General features: G+C 36.6%; 1 protein-coding gene across 5 annotated transcripts in view; it reads right to left on the bottom strand.

The window, feature by feature from the left end:
• Positions 1–21,251, bottom strand: part of plekha1b (pleckstrin homology domain containing A1b) — an 83,422-nt gene that overhangs the window by 9,227 nt on the left and 52,944 nt on the right. For all 5 annotated transcript variants that reach the window (XM_087998921.1, XM_043712676.2, XM_043712675.2 and 2 more), the window contains exons 2-11: positions 20,553–20,713; positions 19,807–19,863; positions 14,246–14,291; positions 13,691–13,788; positions 12,341–12,475; positions 11,198–11,335; positions 10,288–10,356; positions 7,975–8,039; positions 4,086–4,149; positions 963–1,049 (exon numbers count right to left, since the gene is read on the bottom strand). In XM_087998921.1, the coding sequence (XP_087855047.1) occupies positions 963–1,049; positions 4,086–4,149; positions 7,975–8,039; positions 10,288–10,356; positions 11,198–11,335; positions 12,341–12,475; positions 13,691–13,788; positions 14,246–14,291; positions 19,807–19,863; positions 20,553–20,693 (900 nt within the window). In that variant the 5' untranslated portion in view covers positions 20,694–20,713. The remainder of the gene's footprint in view (positions 1–962; positions 1,050–4,085; positions 4,150–7,974; positions 8,040–10,287; positions 10,357–11,197; positions 11,336–12,340; positions 12,476–13,690; positions 13,789–14,245; positions 14,292–19,806; positions 19,864–20,552; positions 20,714–21,251) is intronic.

Here is a 21,251-nt window from a genome sequence, read left to right as displayed (position 1 = left end):
CTGGAAGAACAGTGCAAAGCTCAGATTAGAGTATCCTAAACTCACAAAGAGCAGAGAAGTAGTAGAAAACACAGTCATAGACTTGCACATTAAGATATATCTTTGAAAGCCAATCAAAAGCAATGTATTTCCTAGTTCCAAACTTATCCATTTTCTAAATTGATTTGATATTTTAAATGTTTTGCACTTTTATACATTATAATTTTTTTGTAGAATCTAGAAACAAAAACAGACTTATGACTGTGTAATCTCTAGTGGAAAGTAAACCAAGAAAGCTACCTTGATTAAAGAAATAAGAGGAGGAAACACTGTAATCCATGTGCAGCATAGTTTGTTTGTAGAGAACAAACTTGCAAAAGCAACTTCAACCACTTGAGCTTTACCAGCACAACATTCAATGTTAAACTAGTGCAAACTGACACGGTCAGTTTAGAATATACAACGCACGCTGGAAGAAACACACTCAGAGTTATATTTGATGTGCCCATTTGAACAGAAACCACTATTTAACATACATAAAAACGCCCCATCACCAAGTGAACTCATTCAAACTTGCTCTAGCCACTGTTTTGCATTTTCCATTTTACACAAATATCAACTTTACTAACAATCACATTCTCCTGTGAGCATTATGTTTATTTTAATATGTCTGATTAACAAAATAGCTGGAGATTTTTGATTACATAAAGGATGCAATAAAGTAGGAACCACAGAAAAATAACAGAATTTATATAATTGATGCTAGTTTTCTAGACACTATAAATTATTGATAAACAGAAGTATAACAGAAACAAAAAAAATGTTTAAGAACTACTGGATAGGGGGACAGAAGATTAAGGCACGCCATCATGAAGTTAGTTTTTCTATCATTCACTTTATAAAAATTATATTGTCCATGCTTGTGACTGTTCTTGTAATATTAGTGATTGCAAGCATCTGCACAAAATAATAAAAAGACATACAGAAGCTGATCTTCCAGGGCCTCGCTGTGCCACTATTGCCCCAGATATTGCCTTGATCCAGTTGTGCATATCTTCAGGACTGTCAGTCTAAAAAACAAGAATCACAACTGACTTGAAGCAAAATGTGTATTCATTTATTCTATATTGTCAGCAGAATACCACTCTGAATCTTCACTATTTTACCAGGATAAACCATTCAATATTTAGCATTTACTTCCAAACTAGAGACGACATTATGCTTGTTTTCAGGAATAATTATCCAGTGACACACGTTGGCCTTAGCTATTAAATGGAAATTTTTCAATTTTAGTTCATCATTAGCGGATGCCAGATATAATGTACAAATAGTCCCAGCTAAGATATTTTGGGTATCACCTTGTTTTAGGATAATTTAAACTTACATCCAGAAAAGATTAGGGAAAGAATGCTTTCAGCAGCCTGCTTAAACTTTTTTTTAGGTAAAGTGGGCAAGATGTTCACCAACAGTGACACTTCCTCAGACTATAAAAGCAACTCATCAATACTGCCAGAATAAATGAAAAGTACCTTGTACTCATTCCATGGAAACTCTATTATCCCTTTCCTGATGGCAATTAACATGGCAGGGAAATTTATGAAATGGAATACTGAAAAGTTACAAAGATTGAAAGAAAGTTGGAGCGCAATGAAGAACAGTCAAAAAGTTACCTTGTTTCAACTGAAGTCACCCACTGATGCCAGAAAATGCAGTTATACAGTCATAGAGATGTATAGCATGGAAACAGACCCTTCAGTCCAACCCGTCCATGCCATCCTTAGTTATTTTGTAATGAAATGAATCTAATCATAAACTACTGCTTTGTATATTTATCTATGAAATAAAGCTGTGAATCACATCATTTCATGCTTTGTTTTGAACTCTGCCTTGAGAGACTGAAGAAATACAAAACAGGAAAATCAAAAGCTCAGGACAAATGGTCAAACAAATTGATAATATGCAGTATGAATTTCCAGAGAAGCAAAATATTCAGACTACTACATGAAACTAAACTGAAATGGCTCAAACTCACAACAGTTTTTAATGTCCAATATTATGTGATCATTTAGGAGAGTTAAGTAATTGATAAAAACTAGAAAGATTGCAAAATGTGTCATGGTCTGTCCCTTGATACTCTCATGGCATAGATTGTTTTGGGACAATAGAAGGGAGCATAGTCTGAAAAGTTGCTTCTGCAAATGGCTCAGTAAGAGTGATAGGATCACAGAAGTGAAAAGATCTGGTTTCTCTCAGCTGCATAACAGACAATTACATCATCAGCTGTAGAAACTAATAATTAGCCAAATATGTTTACCACACCCAAAGTAACCTCCAAAATGCAACTGAACTTTGATCTTACCCAGCCCTTTCTTATAAAAATAAGAGAGCTAGCTATAACAAATCCAAACACTGTTTGAACTCAAAATATCAACTGTGGTCTTCTTACCGATGCAACCAGACCTGCTGAATTTCCCTAGCATGCTCTGTTTTAGTCCAATTCTCACTCCATTAACAATTCAGATATCCAAGTTTTCCTGGTTCCCATCTGTATGTGCATTAATCTCAAAAGCACAAATCAGTGGGTCAATGATTAATGGTGAATGTTGGCACAAGACCCCACTGCATTGCTTGGAACCTATCAGTATGACCAGCCAGTATGTTTCTCTTTCCACAGATACTGCCAGATGTCAGGTTTCTCCTGTACTTACTTTTCCTCAACTTCCAAAATACCATAAAAACAGGATTTAAAGACGAATATGGCATTCTCTGTATCTTTTAATGAATACATCCTGAAAGAAGAAGTCTGATGACTTAGTACCTATCAGTCATGGTCATGATCATGTAGAGGCTATGGTACAAGTCGAACAATTCAGTGATTGCACCAATGCACATATATTCACCAAGAAGATTACTTAGCAAAACCAAAAAAACAAATATTACACAATTGGCATTTTTTAAAACAATGGAGATAACTGTCAAGAACCAGTTAATCTTCCAGGTTTTTGGATCAATAAACAAAATGTGCCATAGCAAATTAGTGGAAAAAGGATGTATAATATTGTTGCTGGAAAAAGTAATGATAGGTGAATGTAATGCCAGACTGGATATAGCCAGTACTGTGTTGTATGGTCTAAAAACACAATCTAGATAATAAGCTTCAATATTGTATGCCACATTTTTAATAACTATCAAAACCTAAAAGCAGTGTTCAAAATCTGCAGTTAATTATTATTCTTAGTGTCACACAGCACAAACAGACCGTTCAATCCAACCAGTCCATGCTAACCAAAATCACAAACTAAACTAGTTCCACCTGCCTGTGCTTGGCCCATATTCCACTTCTTATCCATATACTTACCTATTTTTTAAAAAACTTTATAACTATACCCACATCCACCACCACCTCTGGAAGTTCAGTCCACACATGAATCACAAAAAATAAACTGCCCCTCATCTTTTTTCTAATCTTTCTCCTCTCACCTTGAAGATGTGCCCGCTAGTCTTGAAATCCCTCACCCTCCGGAAAAGATACCTGCTATTCACCTTATCTATACCTCTCATGATTTTATAAATGTCTATCAGGTCACCCCTCAATCTCACTCCAGTCAAAAAAATTCCCAGCCTATCCAGCTTCCCTATAATTCAAACCTTCCATTCCCAACATCATCCTGGCAAAGCTCTTCTGAACCCTCATGTTGCTACTGTCCTTTTTTATCCTAAAGTCAATAATTTGCCTTGCAAGTTCAATGTATCAAACATCTTTTAGAAGTCCATGTACACCATATCAACAGCTTTATTCTTGTCAACCTTTGCTGTTACCTCTTCATTAACCTCCAGCACGTTAGAAACAATTTTCCTTTACAAATTCATGCAAGTCTTTCAAATTAACAAACATTTATCTGAGCGATTATTAATTCTCTTCTTGAAGTAAAGAAGTCAGGTAATATTACATGCATCTTTAGATTACAATTTCACCTTATGGTAATGTGCTTTTTTTGCCCAAAATGTATTTTACTTTCATCTGAAACACGTTTAAGCAAACCGTACTTGTTCATATAAAAATATACTTTTAACTTTTATGCAACATAAGTAATGCACTTACTTACCTGGACATAAAATGTTCTAAAATTAGTAACTATCTCAAACAAGTTATCACGCAGCAGGATTTCTCTGTAACAGAAAAGTATTGTTTTTAAATAATCATCTTATTTTTCTATCCATATCATTTAGATGAAAAGACAGTCAAACTGGCTGACTCATACACTTACCAACGTCAGCTGATAAAGAAGATTAATCATTATTACTTCCTCCTCTTTGGGGGAAAGTACCCAGCTTAGCCAGTTCGGACAGCAATTGCAATTCAGAAATTAAATCAAATCCAAACTATCCCACTGCGCCACAACATACTTTTAAGCATAAAAACACATTTTAAATTCAGTGAATTAAATCTGATCAGTTTATAACAGATCTGAGCTGACTTCATATTGTTTTCGCACTTGCTAAACCTTTCCACAACTGGATGAAGCAAACACTAGTGGAATACAAAACAAAACCAAAATGATTTACATAGTCATCAGATCTGGCAGCAACTATGGAGACAAACAGTGAATGTCTCAAGTGGAATATACCCCAAGTCAGAACTCAAGGAGAATAGAAATTTGTTAGGTGTTGGGATGGGGAATGGAGACGTGCAGGAAAAAACTAAAATGAAGGTTTGGAATAAGAGAGAGGGCTGCAAAGGCAAAATCAAACAATGTCATGGAACAAAAAGGTAAAGAAATGACAATAGCTATTGACAAAAACACACACATTTGTCCAGAGGGAGCATGACTGGTAGGATAGTTAACAGGTCTGTTGAAAGCAAAAACACAGAAAACCAACTACACATTGAGCATCACTGGAATACTGCAACAGACAGGGGACAGAAATTGAAGTGAGGTGGAGGTGTTCTACAAAGCAACGACATATTCATATTTGGTCTCTGCAATATAGAGGAGACCCGAATTGTCAACGTAGTCAAAAATGAGTTGGAAGAAGGGCCTAAAACAAAAGGATGTTCCATGCCCACAAAAAGACAAATGTAACTAGTACCTAAAGTAACATACTTTAAATGAAAGAATTATGAACACTTTCTTGTCAAATTGTCTGTGACAAAACAAATTCAGTTCGACGATGGAGGGTGCTAGTCGACAGATGTTGGTTAGACCTTTGCTCGAGGTAAAACTGAATAAATCTGTTTTGGACCAGACCAAACCCCTTCAAACCATATCAAGGTAGTCTAGACCCTAACCTTTTCTTATTTCAAAGGCTAGTGCCAGACATCGCATTCCAAATGTGATTTAATTGGTCAAACTACTCAGCTTTAAGCAACTCTTTCTTACACTAGTTAAAATACAGAAAATAAAATTAAGAAATTGCTTAACTCTCAAAATACTCAACAAAACAGTAGATCATTTAACAAGTACTAATTAACTGTTCCAATATACCAACATCCAATAAACATCCTCAGCAAAGGCAAATAGACAGGAGATCTCAAAAACACAAACCCAGCAGTATGGAGATAACAAGCTTTTGGGGAGGGGCCTTCTTCAAAAATTGTATTTTTAACTGAAAAGCAAAACCTGGCTCTGTTCTAACTCCACCCACTCATGCTTCTTTTGTCTACTTAAAAAAGACCTAGCTACACAGCTGGGTTCAGCAAGCAGCTTCATTCAAAATTTATAACAGCGCTCCCAAGGAGCATGTCCTGCCCTGATTTGCCTTTCCAAAACGTAGCACCTCACATCATGTCCACCAGATATCCCAACCCAATCTAGTCCCACCTGCCAGCACCAGGCCCTTATCCCTCCAAACCCTTCCTATTCATATACCCATCCAAATGCCTCTTAAATGTTGCAATTGTACCAGCCTCCACCACATCCTCTGGCAGTTCATTCCATACACTTACCACCCTCTGTGAAAAAGTTGCCCCCCTTAGGTCTCTTTTATATCTTTTCCCCTCTCACCCGAAACCCCTCATCCTTGTAAATCTTTCCTCAACCCTTTCAAGTTTTACAACATCCTTCCAATAGGAGACTAGAATTGCACACAATATTCCAAAAGTGGCCTAACCTACGTCCTGTTGCAGTTGCAACATGACCTCCCAACTCCTATACTTAATGCTCTGACTTAAAAAGCTTTGTACATCTCTAGGACTCCAATTCCTTCAAAAGAAACAGGACAGAATAAATCCTTCTTAAGGCACATCTCGTAACAGACCTGCAGACTATTCTGGTGGGAGTTGGTGGTGTACAGTTACTGAAGAATGACAGTGAACAGGTAGCATTTAGAGCCAAGAACTAGAAACAGTTAAAATAATGTAATGTCAGAAGAGTTACATCGAGCACACAAGGGATAGGACGAGAGGAGAAAGAAATAGGATCAGGGTAGGCAGAAATATGTTCAGTGAGACAGGCACAGGCTGAAATGATGGGGTCTCAGAACATTCACTTTCATCTATTTTAGAAAAGTACAAGTGGGTCATTTGGAGTGATTCATTCCATCACTCTTGCTGGGTCAAAATTCTGGAACTCTGATGCTAAATGTATTCTGGGTACTTACACGAAGACAATTAAAAGGGCAGGTACTCAGTTTCGGGAAAATATCTTTGATTGGAAGATTCACTTAGGAAAACAAGTGGGGTGTAATGGTAGAACCCTTAGATAGGGTGTAAGGGAATTAGAATTCCTGCCTGAAATTTAAATTTACATTTAAATCTTGTTTTTTGCAGTTTCATGACTTGCATGCTGGAGGTAGCTTGCCAACCAATTTGCCCTATAGGATCAATTGATGTAATCAATGATTAGTGTTTAACACAACATCTCAGCTCTTCCTATATAATCATAAGAGGTGTAACATTTCACTCACTGCCCAAGGCCCCAAATACTCCTAGATGAAGCAGCAATTTATTTGCACTTCTCCAATTCTGATTACCATTTTTGCTTTTCATGGCACACCAAAAACTGCTGGGTGATTGTTTTTTTGTGGACTGAACAGCGATATGGGTAAAGCACTGACCCGAACATCTGCTTCCTTGCCATTTTAATTTACCTCCTTGCTCATGCTCAAATTTCTGATCTTATTCTGCTGTAGTGTTCCAAATGACACTCCAGGAATAGTATCACACCTTTCAATTCAGCACATGGACTCAATACCACATCTCTCCCCTCCCCCCCAACTAGGTGTGTGTGTAGTGGTGGTGGGGTTACAGACTAAGAATACAGGGTAGATCATTTAGGACGGGGATGAGGAGAAATTTTTTCACTCAGAATGGTGAGCCGGTGGAATTCTCTGCCAAAGAAATAGGTTGAGGCCAAAATAAGGAGTAGTTTCAGTTCTTACGGGTACAAGTTATGGGGCAAAAGCAGATTCAGGATATGAATCGGATGATCAGCAATCATCATATATTTGAATATTTGGCTCTGAGTGTCAAATGGTGCAATGCTTCTATGTGTACATTTGCAGCAGAGATAATACTTAATGATTACACTTAACATTAGATATATTACGCAAATCATTTCTGAAGAGTCACATTAACTTTAATTCTAAGATCAATTATGTTAAACACTAATCATTGATTACATCAATTGATCCTATAGGGCAAATTGGTTGGCAAGCTACCTCCAGCATGCAAGTCATGAAACTGCAAAAAACAAGATTTAAATGTGAATTTAAATTTCAGACAGGAATTCTAATTCCCTTACACCCTAAGGGTTCTACCATTACACCCCACTTGTTTTCCTAAGTGAATCTTCCAATCAAAGATATTTTCCCGAAACGGAGTACCTGCCCTTTCAATTGTCTTCGTGTAAGTACACCCAGAATACATTTAGCATCAGAGTTCCAGAATTTTGACCCAGCAAGAGTGATGGAATAAATGATCAATTGAGCTGTAACTAACACAATTGATTTAAATAGAGGCTATTTCCTGCTCTCATGTAACAGGATAACACTAACCTTTGTTTACACTCCTGAACCTTAATAACTTCTTTAAGTGGTATACTACGAAGTGGTTCCTTATCCTGCAAGAAAAACAACTTGTTTTAAAAATCACGTTTCCACCCTATCAGACAAATACTTTAGAACTTTAAGGAAACAGACTACTACTTACGGATGCAGCATTGTCTAACAAGGATGTTGGTTTCATTTTGAAAGTTTCCATTTTAAAAGTAGTCAACAAAATTGCAATTAGCAATTTAAAAAGGTGGGTTTCACAACTGTAATGTACCAGGAAGTGGTTAAAGTACCAGTCTTGATTCAGTGCATAGTGCAAAGTAGAGTCACCAAGGGACTGTGCAAACTTGCATAGTAAACTGTTTCATTTATATATTCAGTAAATACAATGTCAACTTATGAATTTGGGGGAAAATGAAAGAAAGCTATCAATACATGTAATCCTGTAGTGAATACACGAGAAGTAGGTGATGAAACATCAGAACTGCAATTCTTTCAAGGTAACCAAAACTTAAAGCTAGAAAAGAGGCTTATGATCAACATTTACTTTACTTAGAAGAACTAAAATTAGAACCAACTTCACCATTCCTTTTGCATACTATCTGCAGTTTTATCTGACCATTTTGCAGAGGTCTGTTGGCATCCTGAGGAACGTGTGTCATGTCACCAAGTTTAGCAACGGTAAGCAGATAATTCAACATGGTTACAGCCCTGAGACTCAGATTTGTTTTTAAATTAGTAAAGCATACTCTTACAAAAGTAAGCGAATCAAAAAACAAAGCTACTGCTAATCATTTCAGTTGATCCATATGTTCACCATTGGGAATTCCACTAAATTGATACTAAACTCAAATGTAATATCACTGTCTGAGGTAGAGAGATCTGTTGAAGTATAATTTAAATGTTGAGAGACTTTTATCACAATTGATTTTAAATTGACTTATTAGTTGTCTTGAAAAACATTGCACCAAAGTATTATTTTCTCTTGGAAATTTATACACAGAAATAATGAACTATATTATTTTCCAATCTGTGTATAAATTAGGTGAATTTCATCAAATGTTCAACAGGTTTGAACTAGTAAAGAAACTCTGGGTAGTAGTTTAATATTTGTTTTTAAAGAGGAAAGAATTCTTTCTCCACTGTTAAACATGTTCTAACAATTCTGGATGAGTCTCTCGAGAGTAGTAAAAGCTTTCTATGCATTCTTCGGAGTTGAAATTTAAATAAAGTTACCTGCACACTACAAACTGACAATAGATTATCGCAAATTCAGATGATCTCCCCAAGTTGCAAAATATTCTGCTTTTGCTGCAAAGTATGTTTTCAAGCTGTATTGTATACGGTTTATATCTACAGAGATTACAACAATTATATACAGTGTTTGATAGCTTCAATTCCCCAAAGTGCTTTACAGTACACTTTCAAGTATAATCACTGCTGTACCATAGGAAATGCAGCCAAATTGCATATCGCAAGGTCCCACAAAATGTTATTTTATGCCCTACATTATTTCTCAGTCAGAAATATAGAAATATGAAATTAAGTGCTGGTTAGGACACAAGAAGAATTCTTAATAGTCCATCTAATTGTGTTTAGTAGACCGAAGAACGTGCCATTACCTTAAAGGCAATTTCCCCCCCCAAAATAGGAGACATAAGTTTTCTGGCACTCTGAATACATTCTCATTCAACTACTCATGATTGCTGCTGCAAATAAGCATGAAATTTTGTACTGCACTATATGCAGAAGTTTGGTTAAATCAGCCACAGTATGTTGCAATAACAAATGCACCAGTTATGAAAACAGTCTTTTAAAGTACATTTGGATTTGGTTACTTAAATGGTGCCAATTAATAAAACCATGTTCTATCTACTCTCACATGTTAACAGTGGTTTTAAAGATTATTAACATGACACCAAGCAGCTCAGGTCTGTCTTACTAGGGAAATAAAACAAACGTAAAATTAGTAAACTAATTCCAATGAGAGATTAACTAACCTGTTATTTATATTACTTTTCTTTTAGCAATAACATTTATACCAATAAAGACTCCTTTACATACAGTGAGTAAGCGCTTACCATTACTTCTAAAATATTGTAGGTGCCATCTTGAAACCTGAAGGTGGACAAAGTAAGCAAATTTGCATCAGCCTGAAATGTTTCCTGATGCAAAATTTTCTGCAACTTTATCAGTAAGAATTGATCAATAAAGTTATGTAAGTGATTCCATAACTTTGTAACTATAGTGATATCACTACGTGATGATCACAATGACGTTAGCTTGTAAAGTTATTCAATATTAAAAGTGGCATACCAGATCAGATTTGTAATAGCTTATGGAGTTTTCATCTAGTATAAAATGTCTTCTTTTCCAGTTTTTCATCTGTAAAGACAAAAATTACAATTAAAAATCCAAGTTTTAGCAAAACGTAGTCAACCTAGGTAAATTTCATCATACTAATCATTTAGTTAAAAAGCTCACTTTAACTGTATTGAATAATTGCGTGCAAATACTTACATATAGTGTTAAAAACTGGCAGATTACAATTAAAAATCCAAGTTTTAGCAAAATGTAGTCAACCTAGGTAAATTTCACTTTGTTTAATGTTTTCATACTTCAGTTATAACAGCTGAATACTAATTTTTCAGTTATGATCATTCTGCGTTAAAATAATCTTACAGTCAGAGTAATATAGCATGGAAACAGACCTCTCTGTCCAACTCGCCCATGCTGACCAGGTTTCCAAAACTGAACTCTTCCCATTTGCTTGTGTTTGGCCCATTACCCTTTCCTATTAAAGTAGATGTTGTGACTGTACCCACCTTTACCACTTCCTCTGATAGTTAATTCCATACATGCATTACTCTGCATAAAAGAAGTTGCCCCTCGGGTCCCATTTAAATCTTTCACCTTAAACCTATGCCCTCGCGTTTAAGTTGAAAGACAGAAGGGATTGAAATATGAATAAAAGGGTACATTTGTACAATGTTTAAATGTTTCCAGCCTTTGTTTATAAAGGCTTGTTGTATAAAGTCATGGTGCTAATTCTTAAATAGAATCTTACTGAAACATACTGAAACATCAAGAACTTATCAATTCTAAGGTAAAGCAAAATACAAAGCTGCCTAACAAAAATAAAGAAAAATCACATTAACGTGTGCTATTATGGCAATGACCTACAATCAGGCAGAGTTTAATATGCAAAAGAGTCCTGGTTACTCACCACTGCTCCTTGTTTAACACAGTAACCACTTTTAATGATTGCTTGATCAGATGTAGGTTTGCCAATAAAATATGTTAACTGACTTTGAGAACGTTTCAAATTACTTTTCTCCATTCCTTCAAGACATTCCATCCCCTCCTGCCAGAAGAGACAAAAATTGAAGGCATAATAAATCACAACTAAAATCTATTCTAACATTATCAATAGTAGTTAATGCCATTTGTCATACTTGTTGATATGATTTGATGGATCTGAGTTAACACATTCACATTGTCTGCATCCTTTCAGCCTAGACTGACTTGAATAAAATGCAAGTCAAGACCTCAAGACTAATTTGACCATAACTTGAGACAGAATCATGTCTGTAAATTAGCAATACGAATAGAAATGTTTTAATTATTGGGAGCAGTACTGTCGATTATAAAAGTCTATTTAACAAGAAATGGACAATTTTTCAATGACGCTGACATAACTGTACCAGCAAGATTTACTTCCACATGTTTTCAAGTTATAAATGTGCAAAGTTTGAGGTAAGACCACTTCCAGAATCTTACAAATGATAACAATAGACCTAACTGTAGCAACCCAAGAGTAAAAACAAATTCACCTTCAAATGTTTCAACACCTTCAGCAAATCACAGACAATGGATTTAAAAAGTTAGGTTACTTAAATCCCAAACACAAAATATCAAATCCCTGTGTAAATGTGTGAGCAAAACTGATGCAACGTAAAGCTTTTTTTTTAAAAAAAAAGACGGGACCACAGCATTATCCCTCAGCTCCAGTTACATGATCACCCACCCTTCCCAAGTTTATTGTTATATTCGTATTTCTCACAACACCATTGCATATATTAGATTAGCCATTCTTTCCATTAATGTTTATCAGCTTGTTGTGATGTGACCTACACACTATGATCACTAAAATTAAATCCATTTATAGCCAAAGATTCTGCATACAATTATTTCAGGCAAATACACATTGCATTTAAAAAAAAATGTTTATACATATTGATTTCCATACTTTTAGTTAATAAAGTCTAAACTTTCAACCTGTTTTAAGTTTTACAAGTTATATCGCAACAAGAGATTTTACTTCATTATAATTTGATAGTTACATTAACATGATCATTTTGTCTTTTACCTGATTAGTCTGTGTAATAATTGGAACACCACCAATAATTTCAGTCTTGTATGGCCCTGGCTTCCTTCCACATGGCCCCTCCATAAGGCAATTTTGGTTATCTGTGGTCACTTGAACATCTGATGGTTTTGGTACCTGTTTTAAAACATAACCATAGCTGCAGTCCAACTGGTAACATATGCAGCATGACTGATACACAATTTTTTTTATCTAGTACTTAAGAAATTAATAGCATTATCCAAGGTCAGTGGCATTGACATGCTTTCAATTAAAATGTTTCACATAAATAACTAATCTCAATATTTTCAGATAGTTATGCAACTTCTAGCTAGGTCACTGATGACCATACAGGTAGGCTTCATCAGGAAAACAAACAAATTACTAACAGAAGTAAAAAGCATCTAAACCCTATATTTGCCCCTGACACTATTGGCAATTTAGCATGGCCAATTCACCTGACCTGCACATCTTTGGATTGTGGGAGGAAACCAGAGCATCCGTAGGAAATCCACGCAGACACGGGGACTCATTGTTTGCTTGCTGAGCTGGTAGCTTTGATTTCAGATGTGTCGCCACCACCAACCTGATCCACAACCTGAGCTATAAGTCTTTCCAAGGTAGCAAACATAAAATATCAATTTGCAATTTGCACCAGTCCCAATACCAAAGTAAATAGCTCGAGATACCAACAGCGATTTTCTGAAAATTGCTTTAATTAATTCAGAATGTAAATTATTAAGCACAAAAGCATTTTATGAAAGCCAAATAAATTCCACTGTGGGCTACCTTAGGCAGCAGTTAAGAATCAACAATTCTGTCATAGTTGTGAAAAATGTAAAAAATGGCAAAATTCCAATGCCAGAAAACATTTGAAAAAAAAAAATAACCTATCAAATTCATAGTCATTTTGACAAGTATTTCTCAGCTTGCTTTAAAAACCTATTCAACTTCTCCAAGTTTCATCATGGTGCCTAAACATAACTTTTCTGGATTGTTAGCATTTGCCAATGGTGCAATGCAAGGAGAGTCATAGAAATCATAGAAACCCTCTAGTGTGAGAACAGGCCATTTGGCCCAACAAGTCCACACCAACCCTGCGAAGAATATCCCACCCAGACCCATTCCCCTAGCTCTCTACATTTTTTCTGACTAACGCACCTAGCCAACACATCCCTGAAGACAATGGGCAATATAACGTGGCCAATTCACCTAACTCGCACATCTTTGGATTGTGGGAGGAAACCCATGCAGACACAGAATGAAATGGAGGTTAAAATAGAATTTGAAAACAGGGTCAATTTTTATCCTTTTAGTGGCTGCATTAGTAAAACCTCAAAAAGCTTGACTTACTGTAATCTTGGTCGCTTTGTTCAGTATATTCACCCACTCAACCAAGTCCTGCTGATCATTAGCTTGAAGAAAGTACTTTCGCATTCCAGCATTAATGACTGTTAAGACACAAGTCAAAATCCTGATTTTAGACTCACCTGATTTAAGTATGAATAGTTTCGTCAATGACAAATTGTGCTTTGAAAAGCACAATTAACATTCTGTGAAGGATTCATACACAAGTCCTAACACAGTCGACTCCATGGCAATCACTCAGCAAGTTGAACTTTCCAAATTGGCAATTACCAGCATCTGGATGCCTCTGTACAAATTGCCAATTCAGTTAATTTTAAACAGCAACCATGCTTAGAAGGTAATTCAAGTTATGTTCTGTGGGATACCTTCAGCTGTGATAAAGGTGTTACAATTAATACTGTTTTTCAATGCTGCAGTACAGAATGAGTGTGCTCATAACATATAGCATATACACCTATTGGTAACATGACTAAAATCATTAGTTGCACTGACTAATAATTATTTCAACTGAATAAACTGGAGTTTTAAAAAAATACTTACCAAAACAGTACTCTGCTTTTGGTCGCTGCTTTGTTGCATCACTGACCTAACAAATCAGAAGTACTAAGTTAACAAAACGGAGACATTGTACATGTTGTCTTTTCTGTAAATTTAGATACGGAAGACGACTATTAAGTGCAAGGTAAAATTGGGATTTAAAAAGTGCCCTCAGGATATATATCTAACACCATGCCATATTATGACAGTTCATCTGTTGAAGTTTATACATAATTATGAACTTTTCTGTTGCATTCGACTCTCGGTATAAAATGCTCATTACACATAAGTGTGCATCACTGATAGATACTGTGCATTATTAGTTACAAGGAAAATTTACAACCATGCAAAAATGAAGTTCATTAGACACAGTTCAAACATGTTTCTATAACTTTCTTTAACTCAGTTGGTAGTGTATTTGTCTCAAGCCAGAAAATTATGGTTTCAAAGTCCACCAAGACTTTAACATGTTGACATTTCATTGCAGAACACAAGTTCTACCTTGGCAGAGACACTACGTTACAGTTGAGATGTTGGTGTACAGCCCTCTGCTTAAGTGGTCATAAAAGATACAACATTTGAAAAGAACAAATGACGTCTTCCATATGTCTCGCCAAAATCTCAGTCTCAACAAAAACACTTTCTGGGGTTGTTTGTGATAACTTGCTGCATGGAATTTGATTGCAACAATATAACTGAACAAACAAATCAGAACAAAAAAAAGTTAAAAGATCTTTCACTCAACAAGCATGCACTGGCATTCACAGAACAACAGGTTACAAATGTCACAGAAGAAGTCAGGTAAGAAAAGATAGAAAAAGAAGCACCTAAATTAAAACTTGTCACACATGGTAGAAATCAGACAAATCTGCGCAACACATACAGGTTGTTCTCCTATAATGCTTGTTTCTACAATGTGATTTGGCTGTAATGTGATTGGTGATTTGGGGAACAATGTTTTTTAAAAAAAATTAACTCCCATTGACTAATACACTATTCTATCCCTGGCATGAGATGCTGCAGTGCGCTGAGTCCACTTTTGGCATTTACTTCACCAAACAACCGCAAACAAGAGAGGTTGAATGACGGCAAATTTTTTCTGACTTTATTGTTTGATGTTTGAGGATGTTTTTAGAAATTATTGCAGGAGTAAAGATTTGGATTTCAAGATTCTCCTCATTCTGTGCAATGCACCAAGCCATCCTCCCACCCTTGGTAAGCTTTCTGAAAACATTAATGTGCTATTTCTACCTCTGAACACAACCCCTCTCATTCAACCCATGGACCAGGGTGCAATAGCAACTTTTAAAGCTTATTATTTAAGGTGCACAGTCAGGAAGCGGATTGCAGCTGAGGGCAATTTTGGAAGAGCTTTTAATATTAAGAATGCTCGTGATTTCATTGAGGCAGCTTGGGGTGAAGTCAATAAGGGCTGCTTGTATGCAGTTTGGTGAAAGTTTCTCCTAGATTTTCTTCATGATTTAAATGGCACTGAACCCTCAGAGAAGCTTCCAGCAATCAAAATCTATTGTATCACTATTGCAAAGCAAGTTGGATTTGAAGTGGAGAACGAGGATGTCAAGGAGCTGCTCAAGACCCATTGTGAAGACCTCTCCACAACTGATCTACAACAACTTATTGCTGCAGGGGAAACTGAAGTTGGAGATGAAGATCAAGTCCAGGATGCAGCACCATAAGAGCTTTCCACTTCTCTTTTCTCTTCTATCCTGAGGGAACTTGAGAAGTAGTTGCAGCTCTTAGAAGACAATGAAGACAATGCAGAATGCAGCAGGGTAGCAGTTTGTGGCATAAAGTGTAATTTGGCATCCAATGAACAGCTTTACGAAAGAAAAGATGGCAAAACAGCAAAAACTAGATGCCATTTTTAAGCCAACCCTCAAGAAATAGTGAGGAAAATGAACTATAGCCGACCACTTTTGGACTAGTTGTTTTTTTCGCCGTTACCCTGCACCCAGAACTGCACCTGAAAGGGATGATGCTTCTTGGAGTCTTAATACAGTACTGTAATTCAGCAAACTCAGAAACCACTTCAAGTTACCTTCTAGTCTTTTAGGGTAAAGTGTTAAACTTATCATATTAATTTCATTAAAATACATGATTTTAACATTTACTTAGACTATACTGTGTTAGACTAACTATTTTGGTTTTGATCTTGATCAGTATCTTTACTGGTCTGCCCCAACTCTTTTTCCATAGGCCTCATTTTGTGATTGCATGATTTTCTATAACGCAAGGTTGCATGAGAATGCAACTATCGCATTATACAAAAACAGACTGTACCAAATATAGTATTCTTTAGTGGTTTAATACAGGCTAATAATGGTTAAATAATCAGAGCAGTAACTAAAGTCAGCGTATCACAATGATTTTACTTCTTGGCTTGAATACATCACATCAATATCCAATGGAAAATACAAAACTTAATTCCAATTGCAATTGAAATCTACAGATCTTTAAGGCAGTGCCATAAAACAGAAGCAAAGGTGCTCAAGCACATCCACAGAATTATTTGAGGAGGAATTTCATCTCTGTACAGGTCTCACTTGGAGTGCTATGCCCATCCCATGTCATGTGTGGCATTGAGTTTTTTTTTAAAGAAAGGGCACAAAGCAGGACTGCTAGACCAATTGTCAATGTCAAGTACCTTAGTTAACCTAAAGAAGTATAAACTAAAGATTGATCTGATTGGAGATTCTAGCAGGGTTATAAAAGACTGAAAAATAGAAAAACAGCTCCTCAATGTAAGAAATAGAAGAGACAAAATCACAGGAAACTATAGAGCAGTTAGCTTGATGTCGGTCACGGGAAGATGTTGACAACTGACTATTAAAAGATGGTTAGAGTTGGGCACTTCAAAAAAACTCAATCAGGAAGACTCAACATGGTTTTGTGAAAATAAAATCACGTTTAGCAAATTTAGAGAGAACTTTGAGGGAATAATTTGTGCCATGGATACACTTCTTGGATTTTCAGAAAACATTTGACAAGATGCGACACAAGACTAATTGTGCATGTAGAAGCAAATGGTGTTGAGAATAACATGCAAGTATGAATAGAACATTGGCGGGCAGAAAACAAAATCTACATATAGTTTTTTTTCCCAGTTGGCAGGGTGAGACAAGAAAAGTGCCACAGGTTCCTGTGCTGGGGCCTCAGCTTTTTTCTTTAGAATAAGTTAAACTGTTAGGTGAGGACAGCAAAACCATGGTAGCTAAATTTTTAATTGTCACAAAGCGAAGCATGGAGGGAACACAAGGGGGTTTCAGATACATAGGCTCCATGTAGGCAAATGTCTGATGGAGTACAATTTAAGAAAATGTGAAATGGTTCACTTTAGCAGGAAGTTTTTTTTAAAAAGTATGACTTAAATGGAGAAGGAGGTTCTAGTGCAGGAGTCAAAAAAGATAGCATGCAGGTACAGCAAATTAAGGCAGCTAAATGAATGTTATTCTCTAGAATGGCAGGTACTGAAAATAAAGTGAACACATTACACTTCAGTTTTATAGGTCATCGGTGAGACCATATCTCTAACAGTGTGCACAGGTTCCATCTCCCTTATTTAAGAAAGGATGTAAAAGCATTCATGAGGAGGTTGTCTGTTTGCTCACTGAGCTGGTTGGTTTGTTCTCAGATGTTTCATCACCATGCTAAGTAACATCAATGAACTCGGGTGAGCCTTCTTGGTGCTCTTCCTGCTTGTGATTTGTCTTGGTTTGTCGTGGTGGATGATATAATTTCCAATTCGACTTCAGAGGTTGGTAAACGGGGTCCAAACCTGTTTGCGTTAATGGAGTTCCAGTTTGAATGCCAGACCTCGAGGAACTCCCGCGTATACCAGTTTGTAATGTCTGAGAACAAAGCCGAGAAGAAATACCTATACAACGTATTCAGGAACAGCTACTGATAAGCACAATCCGCCAATTCGTGTATAGTGTGCCAAAACAGGAAGACACAACACGCGCAGAGACTCTAGTCACCTTACCATACATCAAAGGCATTTCAGAGATGGCCAGACTACTCCAGCCCCTAGGCATCCTGGTAGCCAACAAGCCTAGAATCACACTAAAACTACTGATGAATTTAAAGAGGTCCCCAAATCCACAGCCAGAACAAACGTAATACACAAAATCCCTGCAAGGATGGCAACAAACATTACATTGGATGAGCTGGCAGGAAACTAGCCACCAGGAGACACGAGCATGAATTAGCCACCAAAAGACATGACTAATGATCAATAGTATCCATACTCAAAGACACCAGTTCAACTGGGACAATGCATCCATCCTAGGACAGGCCAAATAAAGACATGCACAGAAATTCCTAGCGGCCTGGCATTCAAATTGGAACTCCATTGGCAAACAGATTTGGACCCCATTTACCAACCTCTTAGAAACAGAATTGGAAAGGGTATCACCCACCACAACAAACCAAGACAAACAGTAAGCAGGACAGAACGCTCCATCGGAGGCTCACTGAGGATGCTACCTAGCATGGTGACGAAATGTCTGAGAACAAACCCACTAGCTCAGTGAGCAAACAGACCACCTGATCTACAATCTGAATTATAAATCTTCTCCACAATCACAAGCATTAGGGATAGTGCAGAGACTATTTCCTTGTGTGATACCTGGCATGTGTGGGTTGTCATCCATAGACACGTTGGAACGGACTGGACTGTGTTTAGCCCATGTCCTGAATGATTGTGAGGTGTGCGCGCAGTAGGGGGTGAGAGAAAAGAGGGAGAGCAGAGTCCAGAGATAGGAAACACAGTTGTCAAATTAGGTACTGCCTTTTTTGGATAGAAATGGAGAGAAATGTTTGGAACTTTGCCACAGAAGACAACAGAGTCAATATTGCTGAGTATTTATAAGGCCAAGATGGACAGATTCTGGTCAGGTAAGAGAATCAAAGGGATGGGAATGTGGAATTTACAACACAAGATGATCAGCCATAATTTTACAATCTCTACAATCTTACTGAATAGCAGATGGACCCAAAACTGAAAAGCTTTATTTTCTAAGTCCTATGCTTGTACTGAAGTTTATAAAAATCACAATAGTAACAGGTGATGTTTCAAGTGATGTGTTCCAATTGAGTCAAGCCAGAAGGATGAGTTATCACAAATTTAAGTTGTGTAAAGTCAGATGAGGCTCCACATTGGAGGAAAGTCTTTTCATAGGCAGGCGAGCTGGATAGCTGCCTACCATTGCCAAGATTATGAAAATTTGCTTCTGAAGGAACAACTCTTAATTTCAAAAGAAAAGCTACAAGTTTGGGAAATAATACTAGATGAGAGAACACCAGACTTGGGTTAATCTCAAAGCACGTTCAAAATCTGAGGGTTTGTATCTGACCACTAATGCATTCCTGCAATCTTATACAGCACATTGAGGTATAAGAATATCATCATTGATGCACTCATACAACCTTGAATAACATGCCCAATTACCTGATTTCTGGAATTTCTCCGCATTTCAAAATGCTACCATTTTGATTTTTCTATTTGTTAGGACAAACAAATTCCATCAAAACTAGTTAATTACCTTTGAGATGTAAGTAAGTTTAAGAGCCCCAACGTGTGATGCACCTGACGGCAGATTCTAAAAATTAAGCCAAGAAAAAAAAAATGAAATCAGCTACAGCCTTTTCAGACAACGTGCTTATCAGCATGACAATGAGACGCGCTGCAGTCATGAAGCCATTTCCTAACAAAATTTCCTTCACTCGGCTGTAAATGTGTATCTACGAGACAAATTGCTCAAGGAAATCAGAACTTTCCATTATGTAAACTACCATGAATTACTGAACAACCAAACCAAGGTGTTTTTGTTACATTTTATTCGATGAGAAACTAAGGTCTTATGCAAGAACCATTCATAGAATAAAATCATTATCTTTTAGAATTTAAAATATCCTGACATGCAAATTTACAGTTTCAATTGTTCTATTAAAAAGGTGTCTTCAAGCTCCAGAAATTTTCTTAAATCATTAAAAACAAACATTTGTTAAAATCTGCCGAGAATGACTAAATTGAGTTTGTACAAACTGTTTTGTTCCTGGTATTAAATAAGTAGGTTCAAAAAGCAGCAATGAATTGCTGAGTTGAAATGCATACTTGCGCATCACTAAAATACATATAGAACTAGTACCACTTTATCATTCACATTGTATTTCATGAAGCAGTTTGAGGTCTGGTGTAAAACCCAGCCCAACATGGAGCTGCCATTTATTACAAAGTATGATAACAGTATAAGTTTAACAGTTGTTAAAAATGCAGAATAAAACTGACCTGTGGATTGTCCATATACCATAGCAAACTGTCGGCCCGTGTGTCCAGTATAAAGTATCGACGCAGAAATTTTCCACTGTTTTCATTTTCTTCAATGTCTAGGAATCCACAGATACGATTCTGTCGATCCACATAAGGCATTTCTGATGCTCCACATCACACTACAAGAGAAATAGACTGGACTCAACTAATGCCTCAAATAAACTGGCATAATTTAAAGTGGATTCCAAAATGTATAGTACTACATTGTTTTTCCTTTTGGTAAAATGTTATGACCTCAAAATGTAAATGTCAGATTGCAGCATCGAATTTCTCAGAAGTTGCTCAATGCACTTCATACTGTGCAGTGTATTTGCTTAATTGGACCTACGATGAAAGCATATTCACAACGAAAGGGTAGCGCTAGCATAAAACCATATTATTGACTCTTTTAGTGTAGATACTAACCAGTCACTTTCAACAAAGTGAATTAGTGTACAACTCCAAAACTGGGAATACATACAGGAAGATTTCTCATTCCCGTCCCCCCACTAGCTGGATTTTTTTTGGGGTTGAGGGGTGGGAATAATACAAACGGTATCAGAGTTATTTACAGCACACAGGCCGAGACCAGTGTTTATACTTCACAAAAACACTGCCCACAATTCATGATCTTTCCATTATTCCATCTAATTCGTCCTTTTAATTTGCTATCCCTTT

Source organism: Chiloscyllium plagiosum, unplaced genomic scaffold (assembly GCF_037043375.1).
Source record: "Chiloscyllium plagiosum isolate Xiang-an unplaced genomic scaffold, Cpla_swu_hap1 HiC_scaffold_22, whole genome shotgun sequence".
Taxonomy (NCBI): Eukaryota; Metazoa; Chordata; class Chondrichthyes; order Orectolobiformes; family Hemiscylliidae; genus Chiloscyllium; species Chiloscyllium plagiosum.
This window is presented reverse-complemented; position numbering and strand designations above follow the sequence as displayed.